The sequence below is a fragment of the Monodon monoceros genome, unplaced genomic scaffold (assembly GCF_005190385.1).
Source record: "Monodon monoceros isolate NGI ecotype Baffin Bay Population unplaced genomic scaffold, NGI_Narwhal_1 Super_Scaffold_6, whole genome shotgun sequence".
In the NCBI taxonomy this organism is placed as follows: Eukaryota; Metazoa; Chordata; class Mammalia; order Artiodactyla; family Monodontidae; genus Monodon; species Monodon monoceros.
The window spans coordinates 80,362,285-80,381,962 of NW_021703783.1; the positions used below are offsets into that span (position 1 = coordinate 80,362,285).

A 19,678-nucleotide genomic window follows, 5' to 3' on the forward strand; every position below is an offset into this window, starting at 1 on the left:
CACACACACACACACACACACACACACACACACACACACACACACACCAGCTTAAGGCAACCTTCTGTTTTCCCTGGCATTTCTCAGGATCTTGGTTTGTGTGTTTTGTCAGTTCCTGAAATCTACTCTCCTGCTTCTCCAGGTTTGGTTTTGGCAGAGGGAGCCATCAGCCTGTCCTAGCTTACCATCTTAGGAGGAACTAGAAGTCCCTATTAATTCACCCTGATTCACATATTTCCAAATCGGTAACTGCAGCGGGAAAATGTGTCACTCCAAGTGTTTTCATACCAGTTCCAGGGAAGGACTCCGATTGGTTGTACTTGAGCCATGTTACCCAGAGAAGGAGGAAAAATGATCCCCACAGCCTAAAACAATGACAAGCACAATCTATTCCAGAATCTTCCCTGATGGTGCAGGGAGTGTCCACCAGGAAATACCCTAGGAAGGAGCACAAACCAACCACTTACCACCAAGGCTTTCGGGCTTGATTTGATGCTGACCACCTGATATACATAGTGTAACACTCCTTCTGGCATCGAAATAAGTTGGCTTTAGACTTTTGTCTCACGCTAGGTGTTTGAATGCTCCGCATCTCTCCTGTGTTTAAAGAAAGAAAAGTCATAAGCTTTTGGAAAATTTTGAAATACTTCACAATCTGATATAATAGGAAAAGACCTGTTTATACTTGGCACGTTCTCCAAGGGACAGTAAAGTATACTTTACAGAGAGCTATAAAGCACCCAAAAAATAAAGGTTATGCTTTACGAACGTATCAGTCATCATTTCAGTTTGGCTTGACGTTGGTGTGATTTATCCTGGAGGTGGAAATGAGCTTGGCAGTGTTACAGCGAAAAGAGATATTTTTGCTTTCTGCTATGATGATTGCAATAGAATATATTATTCTAGCAATAAAGTATTTGCTAGCTGTCTTTGTGTTATGTGTAAGAGGTAAATGTAGTGATTACCTGAGGCTTTAATAAAGGTAGAAGTGGTTTGTGTTAATGGGTTGCTCTTCTTTATAATGCCATAGTCCGGGGGCAGCCCAGAAAATGTTTGCTCAAAACTACACGCACAAAATGGCCATGTTTTCAAAGAGAATAAATGAAGCATTAAAAATAGTGCTGGGGAAATCAGAAACCTTTACAGCAGCAACATTAATACCTGCCTGGTCTTTTTTCTTTTTTTAATTTATTTATTTTTGGCTGTGTTGGGTCTTTGTTGCTGTGCAAGGGCTTTCTCTAGTTGCGGCGAGCAGGGGCTACTCTTCGTTGAGGTGCACAGGCTTCTCATTGAGGTGACTTCTCTTGTTGCGGAGCACGGGCTCTAGGCGTGTGGGCTTCAGTAGTTGTGGCACGTGGGCTCAGTAGTTGTGGCTCGTGGGTTCTAGAGTGCAGGCTCAGTAGTTGCGGCGCACGGGCTTAGTTGTTCTGCGGCATGTGGGATCTTCCCGGACCAGGGCTCGAACCCGTGTCCCCTGCATTGGTCGGTGGATTCTTAACCACTGTGCCACCAGGGAAGCCCCCTACCTGGTCTTAAATATAAATCTATCCACATGAGATATGCATGTGTATTAGTTTTTATAGTGTGCAAAAGGAGATTCTTAACAGCACCATTGGGGCTGCTGATAAATGCTCAACTAAGTGATAGCCACATAAATGGAACAAATTCTCCTTTCCATATCCAAACTATTTCACAGAAAAAAATCCCTTCTTCCTTATGGTCCAAAAGGAATATCCCCCAAAGAAACCCTGTCAAATTCATTGCATCGTCAGAGCTATTTTTACAGAACGTGAAAAAAAAAAAAACGTGAATTGCAATATTATATATAGGAAATTAATTTAACTGTGACTCATAATGTTCCCAGGTAACCCACCTTTTTGACAATGGAGCCACTGTCTTCTTTGCTGTTTTCATGGCAGTCTGGGGTAAGTGTTCTACGTTCGTATAACTTGTGCCCATTATCTACTCTATGATATGTTCCTTTAAAGTCTGATTTTGGATATGAGAGGAAGAAGCTTGAGTAAATTCAGTTGGCTGTTGTATTAGACACAAGTCGATAAATAATTCATTTGGTTTATTTTAAAAGTGATGTTGTAGAGGAGAACATGTCTTATTTCTCTTAAGCCTTCAACAGTTTCATCAGCATTCCATTATTGGAGTAAAATTCACCTTCTCTTGGAGACAAAAATAAAGCCTATGGTATACCAAAAGGTCTGCTGACACCTGAATACCCATCTCAGTATATATAGGACTTTCTGTTGTGAGTGGAATCTTTTCATCTAATATGTGAGTACCCACCTCTAGGCTTCTTCCAGTTCTGGTCAAAATGACTCCTCATAAACAAGATCTACTCACAATACTGAATTGAGTCCTTCTAAATCACTTCAAGCCAATAGCCCTATAATAACAAGGTATGATGGAACATTCACTTAAAGAATTCCTTAGCCCAAAGAAGTTACTTAACCCACTTTTTGGTAAAATGGGTTTAATAATATCTTCCTAGTCAAATAATTATAGAGCTCTAATTTAATAGTATAGAAAAGAGTCAGGACAAATACATAATAAACAATGAATGGCGGTTACCTTTGGAGAGGAGGTTGCCTTTCGCGGAAAGGTAGGTGGACAGTGATGAGAGTCAGGCCTTTTATACTATATATTTTCTGTTTGGTTTGAATTTTTTGACAATGATTATGCATTTTTTCTAGAACTTAAAAAGCCAAAACCTGAATTTTGAGGTTATAGAACTCTACTAACTCAAGCTTAGGTTCATGTTGTTCCTTATGTATGGAATGAATATCAGAATCTTTGCCATCTTTCAGGGCCTAGCTGAAGTGGCATCTTCTCCAGCCAGAAGATGTCTTCCTCCTTTGAATTTCCATAGCACTTGGTTTATGCCATTCTTTGGGCACTGATAAGGATTTGCATACACAATTTTTCTCCCCTAATAGGTTCATGGTCCTCAAGGACTATTATGGTCATGGAAAACCTTATGCATTTCTTTTGAAGACAGAGAGATTAATATTCATTAGATGGATGGATGGATAAATGGATGGATTGGGAAAAAAGAAGGGAAAGAGAAGAAAATTACCAAAAGAGTTTCTTTATAAGACAATAAATATGTTTAAATGGTCTCTTTGGCATGTAGAAATATAAAACCTTGTTTTCTTTGGGAGGTTTGTTCTAAGTATGTTACGCCTTCTTTACCTCGAGCTCTTCAAAAGCAAATTGTCCCACCCACCGCAGCTCTGTTGAAGAAAAATTTTTGAACCCTATGACTCCAGCCCCTTTCACCCAGTGGGCATTTGTCCCAAGAATAGTCAAACCATAGGTTGGTGAGTGGCCTGAGAGAAGGTTCTGCCCAAACAGGAGCTGGCAATGCCACCCAGAGTCTTATTCTTAAGAATGTGGATTGGCAAATGTGGAGCGACACAAGAGAGTTAGCAGTAGAAACAGGCACTGAAAGATGCAGAGAGGGAAGAAACGGGAGGGAGGAAGGGAGAGAGGGAGATTGAGATTGACCAGCAGGTAGAATTGGGGACCAGGAGGAATTATGAGCAGGTTGAGTTTATGAGAAATTGAACCTAGAAGTAAGCAGAAGCAAAGAACTAGTGGAAAAAATTAGAATAGAGGTTACAGAAGCCAACTGGTAGCCATCTGGGAGAAAATGCAAGACAGTCCCCCAAGAGAAGCAAAGAAAGAATGTGGCCAAGTCATGTTATTAGGGGAGTATCAGGGTGAAGACCCAGGGTGTCTTGTGGCTGTAGTCTCTCAAGCTGCTGGCTTCCATATCCTGTCTGAATATGTCCAGTCTTTTAATTCCCATGGGATTTCTGCCTCCCTTGGTGGACCTTGCGAAAGCCCTCACTATTTGTGCTACCCCTTACTGCATCTCTTGAAAACAAAGGAAGCTAACCATAATAGAGTTTTGGTTACAGGAATGACCTTTCAGGTCAAGAATGTGTATCTGGCTTTTCTAGAACATATTAGTATTGGTAACCATGATCATGAAATATAATAAGACATCCAGTACTTCAGCTTTGCCATGATCACAAATGAGGAGACTCTGGAAAATGTATTCATTTCCTAAACCAGTGGTTCCCAAACTTTTTCAAGTCATGACACACATAGGAAATGATAATATTTGCACAGCATGCTGATGTCCATGAAGGAACCTGCTCATGGTCAGGGATAATACTGCCCTAAGAACCTTAGGCTCCCCCAAAACTGATGGGATTATCACCTCTGGCAGACCTATAATCCATTCCTGGCATACATATTGGGAAGCTCTGTTTTGGGCTACTGTGTAATAGGTTAATACTTCTGTAGAGAGAGTGGTATTCAGAAGAATTAACACACAAAACTCCCTTATCCATTTCAGTGTTCCACCAATTTTACATATACTTTGGCTGAAATAATATTTTCTTCTCCCACAGTTACCCAGAAGTAAAATTCTGGTAGAATGATAATAGTCTATAAGGTAGAGGTTGTCATCTCCACCCCTCACCCAGTACCACCGTCGTAAAGGGGATGGCATCCCTTTCTTGCAAGTTGGAATGTCTTATACTGGGGATAACAGACAGACTTTATTATTTTATCTCTGCCAACCTCAGTGGACTGGTAGTGATTGCCTGGAGCATGGAGGTTGCAAGTAGGTAGGCTGGAGATCTGACAGTCCTTGTTCCTTGGAGGGCACTCAGTAAGAAGCTGATAGATGTTTTGTAATAACCTTTGAACAAAGGGAACATTTTAGGGCCATTCCAGGCAACGCAAGCCTGGAATAATTCATTTTCGGAATTGCTTTGTCTTCGTAGACAACTTATTACTTAAATCTTGTATTGTTCCCAGTTTGAGAAAAAGAATCATTTACCCCAGGTGTTTCTTTGTAGATAGGGCTTTGCCTTTTGCAGAAATCTAGAATAGCCAATAACAGTGATAATTAGAATAATAGCATACACTTATTGAGGGCTTGCTATATTAAGCATTGTTCAGTATCATCTCAGTTAATCTGTATAGCAACCTTTGAGGAAGGGAATATTACTATTTCCATGTGATAGATGAGAAAATGGAGGCAGTAGCTAGAAAAAAGTGGTAAAGCCAAGAGTTAAACTAGACAAGCTTTTAGCTCCTCCACTCCACTGCTAGGACCATGTGCTGTCTGTAATCCTGTTTGCTTCTGTTTCACGGATCTGAACTTTAAAATAAAGGACTGTTACACTTGTCCCGAGCCCAGTATAAACGCGTATCAGTTCTAACGGAGCTCGGTTTAATGGTCTCAGGATCATCCTTTACAGTTGACAAGTTACAACATTTCGGAAAACAAATGCACTTTATTTTCGGGAAATTGCTAGATATGGAGATGATGAGAACAGATCTAAGGGGTTTACAAGTCCTCAGAAGGGATGGGGTTGGTGTGTCTGTTTTGTTGCCTTTTGCTTTGTATGTTCACCAGAGAAACAATAAGGCTCCATTTGGAAACAGTCTGTAGTTGCTGGAAGGGCCTTTGTGTGGGGTTAGAAATCTTGACAGAACTCCACCACCTTTGTTCCTGTTCACACTCGTGTGTTGCAGGGCCTCGTAGGGACTATTCTGTGAGCCTAGGGCTTGAATCAGAGTGGCTCTTTCGTCAATGATCATTTTGGTTCAGAAAGATTCAAGGGACAGACAATTATGGTCTAAATTAGCTCTCTCCCTAGGGGAAAAAAAATGAGTCATTAGGGAGTTTGATACTGGCAGAGACTTGCCAGGAAGCATATTATCTCGCTGTCCTTTGTTTCTGTTTTCTTTTTTTCTTTTTTTTTCCTCTTTCAAGTGTTGCCAAAAATTAAATTATCCCCAGTAAACAAACAAATCGAGGTCCTCAGAGCTTTCCAATCAAAATCACAAGATTGCGGTTGTTTAAATGCAAATTCAAAGATTCTGCATATGGTCCCATCAGTAATTTAAGAACGAAGTATGTCTCATTTTTTGAAAATAAATTTTATAATAATTTGCCTTTTGTTTTTAGATATTTACACTAATTTTTATAATCTTATCTCTATATCCAACGAGAAACGGTGATTGTATATTCAGAAAATGAAAATGTATACATTTACTAAATGCCTACTTGGTGTGTAGGTGCAGTCACATATGATACCTCATCAATTTCTCATAACCCACCAGGAAGAAATTCCTATCTCCATCTTATAGATGAGGATATTCAGGCTCAGAGAGGTTATGCAACTTACCTAAGATTACCCAGCAGCTGGTAAGTGGTGGAGTCTGGATTTTAAACCAGATTTCGTCTGCCAAACTCCGGAGTCATTCTGAAGTATGTCCACTGTGGCATTCACCTCCTATAGGATGTTATAAGATTTCATTACTCAGGAGACAGTGCATATTCACTGTCCCTTGGCACTGGGTATACCTAAAAAATGAGTAAGGTGTGATCTCTGCTTTCAGAAGTTGGTAATTATAATGCTAGGTGTTAAGTCCAATTTATAAAGAGACAGTGAGGGTCCATGCAGCCAACTTGCTGAGGCAAAAAGGAAAAGCAGAAAAGCTTTTACCCAAGAATAGATATTGGAACCAAGTCTTAAATTTGCCAGGCAAATAAATGGAGTTGGGGGAGGTATGAATAACATTCTGAGCTGAGAACAGTGTGAGCAAAACTCTGAAAAGGAATGCTTAGACATTACATGGGCTGGGGACATAGAATGTGTCCTGGTTTCCTAGGGGGTGCTGTAACAATATACCACAAACTGGGTGGCTTAAAACCCTAGAAAGTTATCCTTTCACAGTTCTGGAGACTAGATGTCCGAAGTCAGGGTGTCAACAGTGTTGGTTCCTTTGGGAGACCCTGTGTGGGAATCTGTCCCATGTGTCTCTCTTAGATTCTTGCGCTGGCCAGCGAACCTTGGCATTCCTTGGCTTGGAGAGAACATGGCTCCAATCTCTGCCCCCCATCTTCACCTGCATTCTCCCCGTGTCTGTGTTGTCTTCACATGGCGGTCTTCTTATATAAGGACACTAATCATATTAGATTAAGGGCCCACCTTACTCCAGTATGAACTCAACTAGTTAATCTGCAGTTATTTTATTTCCAAATAAGGTGACATTCTGAGGTTGGAGCTTAGGACACCAACATATTTTTTTGCAGGGGGAAACAATTCAGCCATAACAGGGTATATGTTGAAGCCTGAGTTCTGTTTATCACACAACATCTGTACCACAACAGAGAACCATGGCTTCACCCTGTAGGCAGCAGAAAGCCAGCTGAAGTTGTAAACTGGGGAGTGACATCATCAGTTGTGTTTGGGAAGCAACTGTGGCAACAGTGTGGGGAGGGGTGAAAGTGGGGACCAATAGGTGGAAGGTAGCCACGAAGAAGGCTGTTCCAGTGCTCAGTTAAAACATCATGCAGAATTGGGTGTCAGGGAAGATCTTAATTACAGAATAAAAAAAGATATATTGGGATTCCCTCGTGGCTCAGTGGTTAAGAATCTGCCTGCCAATGCAGGGGACATGGGTTTGAGCCCTGGTCAGGGAAGATCCCACATGCCACGGAGCAACTAAGCCCGTGCACCACAACTACTGAGCCTGTGCTCTAGAGCCTGCGAGCCACAACTACTGAGCCCACGTGCCACAACTACTGAAGCCCGCATGCCTAGAGCCCATGCTCTGCAACAAGAGAAGCCACCACAATGAGACGCCCACGCACTGCAACGAAGAGTAGGCCCCGCTCACTGCAACTAGAGAAAGCCCGTGCACAGCAACAAAGACCCAACACAGTCACAAATAAGTAAAGATAAATAAATTTTTTAAAAAACAAATATATTATAAACATATATAAACACATACATAAATATATTTTCCTTGCTTTAGTTGTTTGTGACAGACAAAAGTTGGAAATAACCTAAATATCCAACAATAGAATGGTTAAGGAAATTATAAGTAGCCATTAAAAATCGTCTTTCCAAGCATATAATAATGTAACACAAAGCTATATTTAACTCTTTTTAATATAGGATACAAAGTATACAAATAAAGTGTGATTTCAGGCATAGAAGCGTCACCGAGTCCAAAGTCCTACTGCTCACTGCATGACAGGCCAATAAATCGAGAGATGATATACTGGGGCAAAGAATAGTGACTGTATTCAAAAAGCCAGAAGACTGATAAGATGGTGGACTGGTGTCCCGAAGAACTATCTTGCCTGGATTTCAATGCTAGTTTCTTTTGTAGAACAAAGAGAGGGGAGGTGAGGAGGAAGAATAAAAAAGGCTATAAGTCATTGTAGATATTTCCTAGTTCTGGACAGACTCTGGAGGGGATGTGTTAATTTCTTCTTACTTGCAGCCATTCACAGTTGGGCCTGGTCAAAATGTTTCCTGTGAGCTAAACAAAGGTATTTTATATTATATTAATGGTGGTGTCCTCTGGGTGATAGGATTATAGGACATTTTTATCAGTTTTAGTTAGGTATAATTCACATAAAATAAAATCCAGTGATTTTAAGTGTACATTTTGACGTTATGTCAAACGTATATAGTCATGTAACCGTCACTGTAATGATGACATAGAACAGTTTCATTCTCCAGAAAGTTTCTTCAAGCCTCTGAAGTCAGCCCCTTGGCAACCTCAAACCTGCTTTCTATCACTATAGTTTACTCTGTTCTAGAATTGCATACACATAGAGTCTTTCAGTATTTAGCATTTTGTTTCTGGGATTAAAGCTGTTGAGATTCATTTATATTGTTGCATATGTTGGTACTTTGTTCTTTATAGTACAGAATAGTATTCCATTGCCTGAAATATACCAAAATTTGTTTATTCATTTTATCCATTTGTTTACCCAAATGTTGATAAACATTTGGATTCAATCCAGTTTTTAGCTATTATGAATACAGCTGAGACTTAACGGCTATTATAAAATTTTTTTGCACTTTTGCATAAAAGTCTTTGTATCTGTTTCTCCTGGGAAAATAATTAGGAGTGGCATTGGTGGATCATAGAATAAGGGAATGTCTAACTTTATAAAAAATTGTTTTCTGAAGTAGCTGTGCCGTTGTGCTTTCCCAATAGCATTATATGAGAGCTCCGGGTGTTCCACATCCTCACAAACACCTGGAATTATTAGTCTTTATAATTTTAGTCGTCCTAGTGGGTACATAGTGTTATCCCATTGTGGTTTTAATTTGCATTTCTCTGATGACTAGTGATGTTGAACATCTTTCCGTGAGCTTGTTTGCAATCTGCACATCTTTAGTGAAGTGTTTGTTCAAATGCCCATTTGTTATTGGGTTGCTTGTCTTCTTATTTTTAAGTTAAAAGAGTTATTTATATAATCTGAGTAGAAGTCCTTTAGCATACATATGTTTGCAAATATTTTTCCCAGTTCGTGGCTTTCATTTTTATGTCCTTAATGGTATCTTTTAAAAAGCAATTGCTTGCAGGGAGATCAGCTCGGTGCTTTGTGACCACCTAGAGGGGTGGGATAGGGAGGGTGGGAGGGAGGGAGACGCAAGAGGGAAGAGATATGGGAACATATGTATATGTATAACTGATTCACTTTGTTATAAAGCAGAAACTAACACACCATTGTAAAGCAATTATACTCCAATAAACGTGTTAAAAAATAAAATAAAAAATAAGAATAAAAATAAAAAGCAAGTGCTTGGAATTCACTGGCAGTCCCGTGGTTAGGACTTCATGCTTCCAACTGCAGGGGGCACAGGTTTGATCCCTAGTTGGGGAACTAAGATCCCACATGCCTTGTGGCATGGCCAATAAATAAATAAAAGTTTAAAATGAAAAATAAATAAAATAAAAGGCAAGAGTTTTTACTTTTGATATATTCCAATTTAATTTTTTCTTTTATTCTGTGATTTTTGTTTTTTTAAGAAATCTTTGCCAAACTCAAGGTCCCTAAGACTTTCTTCTAGAGAGCTTGTAGTTTTAGATCATATATTTAGGTCCATGAGTTATTTCAAGTTGATTTTTGTATATAGTGTAAGGTAGGGGTCAGATCCATTTTTTTTGCATATATGGATATCCAATTGTTCCAGTACTACTTGCTGAAAGATTATCCTTTTCTTCCTTGAATTTTCTTGGCATATTTTGGTTGAAAATCAGTTGGCCATGTATAGGTCTATATGTGAAATTTTTTTCTGTTTGATCTATATGTGTACTTTTATGTAATAACACTGTCTTGATTATTATAGCATAATAGTAAGCTTTGAAATCTTCCTCTTTTAAAAAATTGTTTGGTCTGCTTTAGGTCCTTTGCATTTCCATATAAATTTTAGGATTAACTTGTCAATTTTTACCCCCCAAAAATGCTGATATTTGATTGTGATTTAGTTGAATCAATAGATCAGTTTGGGAATACTGAAGACTTACTATCAAATATTTCTACCCATGAATGTCATTTAGCTTTTCATTTATTTAATTTCTTTAAGCAATGTTATGTAATTTCCAATGTACAGGTCTTGCATGTTCTTAGAAAATTTTCCAGAATCATATTGTCTAGTACTCCAATTACATGTATGTTAGACCACTGAATATTGTCCTCCAGGTTACTTATACTTTGGTTACCCTTTTTCAGTCTTTTTAGTCTTTGTGTTCTCCAGGCTCCTTTTTATATTGTTTCTGTTGATTTGTCTTCAGGTTCACTGATTTTTCTTCTGAAAAAGCTAATCTTCTGTTAATCCTATCCAGTGTATTTTTCTTTTCATATCTTGCATTTTTCATCTCAGATTTTAATCAATTGGATCTTTTTGTATATTTTATCACTTTCCCCATTGTGTCCAGGTTTTTATCTACCTTCTTGACATATGAAGCATATTTATAATACAGTTGATTCTTGAACAGCACAGATTTGAACTGCACAGGTCCACTTATATGCAGATTTTTTTTCAATAAATATGTACTGCAGTACTATATGATCAGCAATTGGTTGAATCCACAGATGTGGAACTGCTGATACGGAAGGCCTACTATAAAGTTATATGTGAATTTTTCAACTGCATGGGGGTCGGCACCCCTAACCCCCACATTGTTCAAGGGCCAACTGTAGTTGTTTTGTCATCCTTGCTCTATCATTTCTAGGCTGTCAGTCTGAGATTGATTGAATTTTCTCTTAGTTATAGGTTTTATTTTCCTGCTAATTTGCATTCCTGGTAATTTTTTATTCAGTGCTGGAAAGTGTTGAGTTTTTGGGTTTTGTTGTGTTTCTTTAGTGCTGGACTTTGTTCAGGCATGCAGTTAACTAACTTGCAGCCCTGTTTGATCCTTTTGAAACTTGTGTTTAGCTTGTTTATTGTAAGTCCAGAGACTTACAATAGTCCACAACTAAGGCATCACCTGTATTAGGCCTCTTATAATACCTATGTATTATAATACTCTGCATTCTGGCTAGTGGGATTGTGAACGTCTTCTGGCCCTCTGTGAACTCTGAGGACTGTTTAGCTACCAAGCAGCCTCATGTAATTTCACCCCATGCATGTCAAGAGTAGAGGGGACCTTGTTGCTGATATTGCAGCTTTCTTTTAGTATAGCTCCTTCCTTTCTGGTATTCTGCCCCATAGATAATTGCTAACTCACCCTCCCTACTCAATCTCTGTCTCCCCAGCTCAGTAAGACCACTAGGCTCTGTTTTTGTTCTCCCTGCCTGAACTGTAGCCTGGGAACTGCCTAGAAGCAATGAGTCGGTATGCTCCTAGGGCCCACCTCATTTATTTCTTTTCTCTCGGTGTCACAGGTTTGCACTCTCTTGTCCAGTGCTGATAACAGCTGTTTCTTATATTGTAGTAGTTAATCCTCATGAGTGGAAGCGAAAGTCCTCAGCCTGCTGCAGTTTAATGGCTTCTTATAGAAGGGAAGCATACACTCAGACAAGGCCTCAGAGAATTGTGGTTCCCTGGAGAAACTGTCATGATCCGTGGTGTCTCCTAGGCATTACCAGTTCAGAAACACTGTTGGAATACCCAGAGCTAATCTGACCTGGGGATACAGACTCTTCTAAACTCTGCAAACACCAGTGCATAAGCTAGTATGTGAAAATACAGGTATATGGTAGTGAATATTATTTTATAATGACCATCACATTATTCCTCTGTCAGGAAACTTGGGAAACCAAATTAATCACCATATGTTGTTTGAGCATGGGAATCAGTACAGCTAGCAAAACCCCTAGAACATCAAAAGAATGCAATTAATAATTGTTAAATGAATAAAAGAGGGGAGCAAGAACTATTTTTTTTCTGCTTGATTAATCATTCTTATCCCATGTCAGGATACCTTTCTAATATCTACGTTAGATGAAACTACCAAATTTGTGTTCTTAGGCCCTTGTTTTTCCTCAGCTACCCTTGTTTTTCCCCTATCTGGACACACTGGCTTTCTCCAGAAGAGGTCCCAATGCCAGTAATAGTTTCGGCTTCTTAAAATGGAGTCACATTCCTGTCCTTCCTGGATCCTGAGATTACCCTCATCTTGGCATTTTAGAGTGTTTCACAAACTCTCTAGTCACTCATTTATATTCATTTGCATTATTACTTCCAATGGCCTACCTCAAATGTTGCAAATTAGCAACCCATAAAAATATTCTGTTTGGTTTTCACCAACTTTTAAAATATATGAATAAACTCTTAACATTTTAAAATTGAGATAGTCCATGTGAAAATACATTTTCATAGTTCCTTTTGAAAAATTTGAAGAACTTGCCACAGCAGAATCAATGAGAACTGAGAAAAACCTACCACTTTACATGGTGCATACACTTCTCAATTTGTCCCAAACCCTACCACTCCCTATTGTATGGCTTCTTCCAGGTTTTGTACTGATCTGACCCATTTAGCATTTGAGTTTGTGACTTCTAACTAAGCTCACTCATTGTGTGAAGACCTTACAAGTTAAGCTCTCAGGATGTGACTTATTCCCTTATTTCTAGGTTCTTGAAAAGCACATCATTTAAACTCCTCTGCTCTACCCAGCATGGCTCTCATTCAGATTCAGTGGAAAAGTCAAAAGCTTTCCAGACAAGCAAAAGCTAAGAGAATTCAGCACTACCAAACCAGTTTACAACAAACACTAAAGGAACTTCTCTAGGCAAGAAACACAAGAGCAGAGAACAAAAGAGGAAGGGAAGAAAAAGACCTATAAAAAAAATTAAGAAAATAACAATAGCAACATACATATCAATAATTACCTTAAATGTTAATGGATTAAATGCTCCAACCAAAAGACATAGACTGGCTGAATGGATACAAAAAACAAGACCCATAGATATGCTGTCTACGAGGGACTCACTTCAGGTCTAGGAACACATACAGACTGAAAGTGAGAGGATGGAGAAAGGTATTCCATGCAAATGGAAATCAAAAAAAACTGGAGTAGCAATATTCATATCAGACAAAATAGACTTTAAAATAAATTCCTCTGTTCTTCCTCCAAATGAACATTCTCAGAAAGTTATAAAGGACTGAAAAGATGACATCTGTTAGTATTATTAATTTTACATTTAAAAATTAAAATTAGCATTGGAAAAAAACGACTGAAGGTGTGTATGAAGTAAGTCATTCTGCTTTCCTAGGAAGTAAGAGAATCATCTTGACCAGGTTTCTGAAAATGCTTTGAGTCATCAGACAGCAGGTCATCATTCTGAAATTAAAATCATAAGTACTCACTCATAGGTACTCCTCATTTTATTCCTGGCCAGAGCTCAATTCTTCTTTTTCTCCAAACAAATGGAACATAATCTTTTCTCAAGGAAAGAAGTTAGACTGTAGGATCTTTAAGCTCCTTGTTTTTTCAAAAATAAGAAAAATGCCTTTAAAATTGTTTTCTGGGATTAAACATAATTTTCCTCTGGACTACCAGTGCAGACATTTTTAAAGTGAAGAATCAAATTAGGCCTCTCAATGCCTATTATGTTACCAGAGGGCAAAAATTGGCAGCATTGTATCCCTAGTAGGTTTGGGAATAAATGTGGACTTTTCCAGGCCTCCCAGAAGAAGAGTATAGATCAGAGAGAAGGATACAGAGCTACTGTCAGGCTCCCACAGTGAACCTATAACCGTGGGGCACAGCACTTCTGATTTATAACTAGTTTCAGCTCCTGTGGTTGGGAGAGTAGGCTTTCTTTGTCTTCCTTTGTCTCTCTTTTTGGCTTTTCCCATTTCAATAGAAGTTAAAGCTCCCAGATTAGAGTGTGGCCTTGTAGCTAGGAGTCATGTAGTTAGCACCTCTGGCTCCTACTCTAAATGCCAGTTGTGCCCCTAGTCCTTGTAACAGCCCAAACATCCCTGTTGTGGGTTGCATTGTGTCCCCCCAAAAAGGATATGTTGAGGTTCTAACTCCTGATACCTGTGAAAGTGACCTTATTTGGAAATAGGGTCTTTGAAGATGTAACGAAGTTAAGAGGAGGCCATACTGGATTACCAGTATGACTGGTGTCCTTATAAGAAGAGAAAACAGAGACACAGACACTCACAGGGGAGAATGCCATGTGAAGACAGAGGTAGAGGAGCAGTACCTCTGCAAATCCAGGGATGCCAAGGATTGTGGGAAACCACAAGAAGCTAGGGGAGAAGCATGGAACAGACTCTCCCTCAAAGCTTCCAGTAGGAACCAACCCTGCTAACACCTTGATTTTGGACTTGTAAGCTCCAGAGCTGTGAAAAAATAAATTGCTACTGTTTTAAGCCAAAAAAGAGGCAAATCAGATTCAAATCTCAGTTCTGTTTTTTACTAGCCTTGTGAGTTCTCTGTACCTCAGATATTTCATCCATAGAATAATGAAAATAATGCCAAACTTTACAAGCTTTTTAGAAAATAAAGATTAGTACCTAAGATGTAATAAATGCTTACTATAGAGTAACTAAATAAATGGTACAGTATTTCAACCCTGCCATGGAACTTAAGATATGCAGCTGAAAGAGGAGATTTCCCTGCATAGGTCTCTATAAATGCCTTAGGAAGATGATGAAAGATAGTTATTCAATGGGTTTTTTTCTAACTATTTGCAGAATGTTAATCATGGCTATACTTTCCAGAAAAATCCCTATATCAGTTAGGATGAGTAAAGTTAGCTGCCGTAATATATTAACTGCAAAACCTTGATGCTCAGTAGAACCCACAAACTTAAAACCCAATCAGGTGCTCCTGGTTGTCAGATAGCCTTCTACCTGGTCATCCAAGTACTCAAATTCCTTCCATCCTCTTCTAGATCCTCAGAGTTCTCTCCATTCATCTAGCAAAAGGAGAAAAGAAGCATAGGGAGGATACACCTACTTCTTAATTCCTCAGCCCAAAAGTGATGCACATCACTTCTAGTTACTTTTCATTGGCCAAAATTTGGCTCATGGCCACATATAACTGCAGTAAACCTGGGAGATATAATCGCACTATGCTTAGAAAGATGATAAATGGGTTCAGTAAATGCATAGGAGTCAGCCACAAACCATAATTATTCTATTTAAGAAAATGATAATAGAGTGTGGCCTGCAGAACACTGTATGTCATGTCTTCCTTTTGTGTCCCTTATGGGCTGCATGTGACAAACTTCTCAATTGTGTGTGATTCGGAGCCAAGAGTGTCTTGCTATTTGAACACTAACCTACCTGAACACTAATCCCGACCCTGTCTGCACTGACAGAAGTCTCAGAATTTCCTAATGTGTCAACTACTGTTGTGAGAGGATTGTTGTTTGGGATTGGCATTAACATCTCAGGTGAACTTGTTTGTGGGTAGATCAGGTAGAAGTACAGGGTGAAGAGTTGGGCACAAGCAGTGTCCTTAGGATCCTTGTATCCTGGGCTGGTAACAGGGCTTTATTTTATGGGTGATGTGACTTTATTGACCAGCCCCCACTCGGAGACCTGGTTAGATTGGGGTTTAGAAAAATCATTAGCAGCATGGAAAGATAGATTGGAATCTAAGAAGTTCAAAATGCTAGCAGTAAGTAGCTGAGAAAAAGGAAATTTGGGGGCCAAATTCTTGTGGAAATAATTGCATATATTAGAAAATGTTGACAAAACACTTCAGAATGTTCAGTCTTTTGAGAATCAATATATAAAAGAAATATACTTTAAAAAAAATTTTTTTAAGATTTTTTTGATGTGGACCAATTTTAAAGTCTTTATTGAATTTGTCACAACATTGCTTCTGTTTTATGTTTTGGTTTTTTGTCCCCGAGGCATGTGGGGTCTCAGCTCCCCGACCAGGGATTGAACCCACACCCCCTGCATTGGAAAGGCGAAGTCTTAACCACTGGACCACCAGGGAAGTTCCAAAAGAAATATACTTTTAATCAAACTTAATCATAGTACTGGGCAGTATAAAAGAAAGATATAATATAAAGATATATAGATAGATAGATGGATAGATATACATATAGCATAAGCCAGCTTCAAAGGAGACAAAGAGGAAAGTGTGAGCTGACATAAGGCAGCATATAACTTACCACACCCAAAGCACATGGGCTCCCAGAGCTGTGTATTTAGACAAAGGACTTAAATCATGGAGTTACGAGGGTGGGGGATTGGAGCTTTGCCTTGAGAAGAGATCTCCTATATTGGTTTGACTACATCCTAGTTCAAACATAGAGATAGAAGCAGATTCCTCCTCAGATGAATGGGGATTTTCACACAAAGACACAAGAAAATGGCAGCTGCACAAACAATTCATTTCTTCTTCTCATCTTCCCAAGTTCTAGAATGGAAGAGAGGAGAGGATTATTGGCCGAAGAAGGGAATTACTGCTTCGAGTTTCTTTGTCCTTGAGGCAGGGTTCAGCACATGCTGGGGAGAAGGAAGCTGGTGGAATAATTCTTACAGCCACTGGCTTGTCTTGGAAATCAGTTCCTACAGACGAGAACCACAGATGGGTCGGTGGGGCTTGCTGGGAGCAACAACAGCCTGTAAGACAGACTGGATGTGTATCCTGTGGCCTTAGGCCGTCCCAGCATGAGCCCCGAGCAAGCCTTTCTGAGGCCAAGGGGTCCAAAGCTTTTCTTCTTACGGAGAAAAGCCACACATTCAAGGCTTGGCTGCCTTGTCTCTTCAAGGCTAGGAGGGACTCTGGAGACCAAAGAGAGAAAATCAATAAAGTGGCATTTGTTTGAAGGGCCAGAGGACCTAGTCAAGGAGATGTTTCAGGGACCCCATGCAAGGACAAGATAATTTGGTGAGGCAGAAGGCAAATGTGCAAAAAGAAGTTAACACAGCAGGCCTGCCTTAGAGAGTCCTGCTTTACAGGGCTGGCCCGTGGCTGGCATCTGGGAACTTAAATTTCAGGAGAGTTTCTACCACCCTAACTGCTAAGAGTAACTTGTTTTACATTTTAAACGGTTTGCTCAAACATTATGGTTTGTGCTGAATACCTACCTGATTTTTTGTGAGGCTTGGGAATTTTGGAACGTGCTAGGCAAAGGATGTCTATATGACCAGCCCCTGATAAAAACCCTGGGCACTGAGTTTCTAATGAACTTCCCTGTTAGACGACATTTCACGTGTTGTCACAACTCATTACTGGGGAATTAAGTACATGCTGTGTGACTCCACTGGGAGAGAACTCTCGGAAGCTTGCACCTGGTTTCCACCAGACTTCGCCCCATGTGCCTTTTCCCTCTGCTTATTTTGCTTTATATCCTTTCACTGTAGTAAATCTTAGCCATATGTACCACTATATGCTGAGTCCTATGAGTCCTCCTAGTGAATTATCAAGACTGGAGGTGGTCTTGGGAACCCCTGACACAATAAGACTCCTGGCAAGGATTCCAGTGGAAAATAGCTGCTCAGCTTTTGGCACTTTTCTTTCTTCGTTTTTAACTGGAGTATAGTTGATTTACAATGTTGTGTTAGTTTCAGGTGTACAGCAAAGTGAATCAGTTATACATATACATATATCTATTCTTTTTTAGATTCTTCTCCCATATAGGTCATTACATAGTATTGAATAAAGTTCCCTGTGCTATACAGTAGGTCCTTATTAGTTATTTGTTTTATATATAGTAGTGTGTATATGTCAATCCCAATCTCCCAATTTATCCCTCCCCCCTTTCCCCCTGGTAACCATAAGTTTGTTTTCTACAGGTGTGACTCTGTTTCAGTTTTGTAAATATGCTCATTTGTACATTTTTTTTAGATTCCATGTATAAGTGATATCATATGATATTTGTCTTTTCTCTGTCTGACTTAACTTCACTCAGGATGACAACCTCTAGGTCCATTCATGTTGCTGCAGGTGGCATTATTTCATTCTTTTTTATGGCTAATATTCCATTGTATATATGTGCCACACATCTTCTTTATCTACTCCTCTGTCAATGGACATTTAGATTGCTTCCATGTCTTGGCTGTTGTAAATAGTTTGGCACTTTTATTAACCTCCAAAGACATATGTTTGTTTCCATTTCCCACTTCTAGAATTAAGCACTTGATTATTTTAGGCGTGACTTTATTAACGACTATACTCTGAATTTTTCAGATTTTAGAGAGGCACTGTGGTACATATATATTCTATAATACCCCATGAGGTCTGGGAAGTACCCCATATTCAAATACATTAATATGGCTGCTTTCAACGTATGTATACTCTCACTAAGAGGGATAAATGAAGACTTTGAGTAGCCTCACCTCAGTCGAAGTCACAGCTTGCCACAAGATGAATTTGTGCCAAACTTAGGGGAAGAAACAATTTTTAGAGCATTTTGAATTTTGCCATTGCGGTTAGGGATTATACTGCCATCCCTCATTTGCTTAGCAGGAAACTGAGAATTAGAAAAGTGAATTCGTTTGTCAGTGATAGCACAGCTTGTATCTGAACTGGATTTCAAATCTAGGAATGTCTAGTTCACAAGCCAGAGAGCTCTTAACTATTACCCTATACTGTCTTTCCAGTTACTTATTTTTAAACATGTCTTCTGTGTCCGAATACCACTAATAAGGAGGTAGTGTGAGAGCAAGGGGGAGTGGAAAAGAAGGAAGTAGTTCTCTCTCTTTGGAGTGGACATTTGGATGTTTACCTTACCCCATGAAACTGATTCCAAATATATGACATATTTTTCCCTTTTGAAGTCTGACTATACAGCAAGGCCCAATAGAGATGGTCAACAATTACCTCTCCTAGGGTATCTCTGTGATATCCTTAGTTGCAGTCATCCTCTGAGTGAGTAACTGAGTGTATGTGTTCCCTCATTGGGCTTGTGACTTCCAAGGCAGCAGGAATGTGTCTTGATTATTTTTTGATCTCTCTATCATTTTATAATGCTCAACAATTCATTTGTGTTGATATTTTTAAATTGAATTGAGTAGAAAGTTACTTTGGCTAAATGAGGATCACTCCCAGCTTTACCTGGGTAGGGAGGCCAACAAGTTGGGAAAGGTTCTTAACAGAATTTACACACTTTTGCCTTCAATGTGACAATAAAGAGATGGTTTGGAGAAAAGAGAAGCAACAGGACAGCTTCCTCCAACAAAATAGCTTCCTTCAGTAAAATAGGAAGATACAGTCTACACAGATATTTATCCTGAGAAGAATTTGGGGGACAAGAGATCACTGGCAATCAAATACATGTGAACTGCTAAGCTCTGCTTTTCCTTTTCTGCCCCTCACTTTTCAAATGATGTTGGTAACCTAGTTTTCTGTATTCTTACATCTCAGGAGCTTCGTCATTCTAGTAAGTCTGCTCCGCTGTGAC

The 19,678-nt window shown here is 39.3% G+C and overlaps 1 protein-coding gene across 4 annotated transcripts in view; it reads left to right on the forward strand.

Moving 5' to 3' along the window:
* The window catches only part of ANO4 (anoctamin 4), a 357,757-nt gene that overhangs the window by 261,024 nt on the left and 77,055 nt on the right, over positions 1-19,678 (forward strand). For all 4 annotated transcript variants that reach the window (XM_029205408.1, XM_029205406.1, XM_029205409.1 and 1 more), the window contains one exon: positions 1,865-1,925. In XM_029205408.1, coding sequence (XP_029061241.1) covers positions 1,865-1,925 — 61 coding nt within the window. The remainder of the gene's footprint in view (positions 1-1,864; positions 1,926-19,678) is intronic.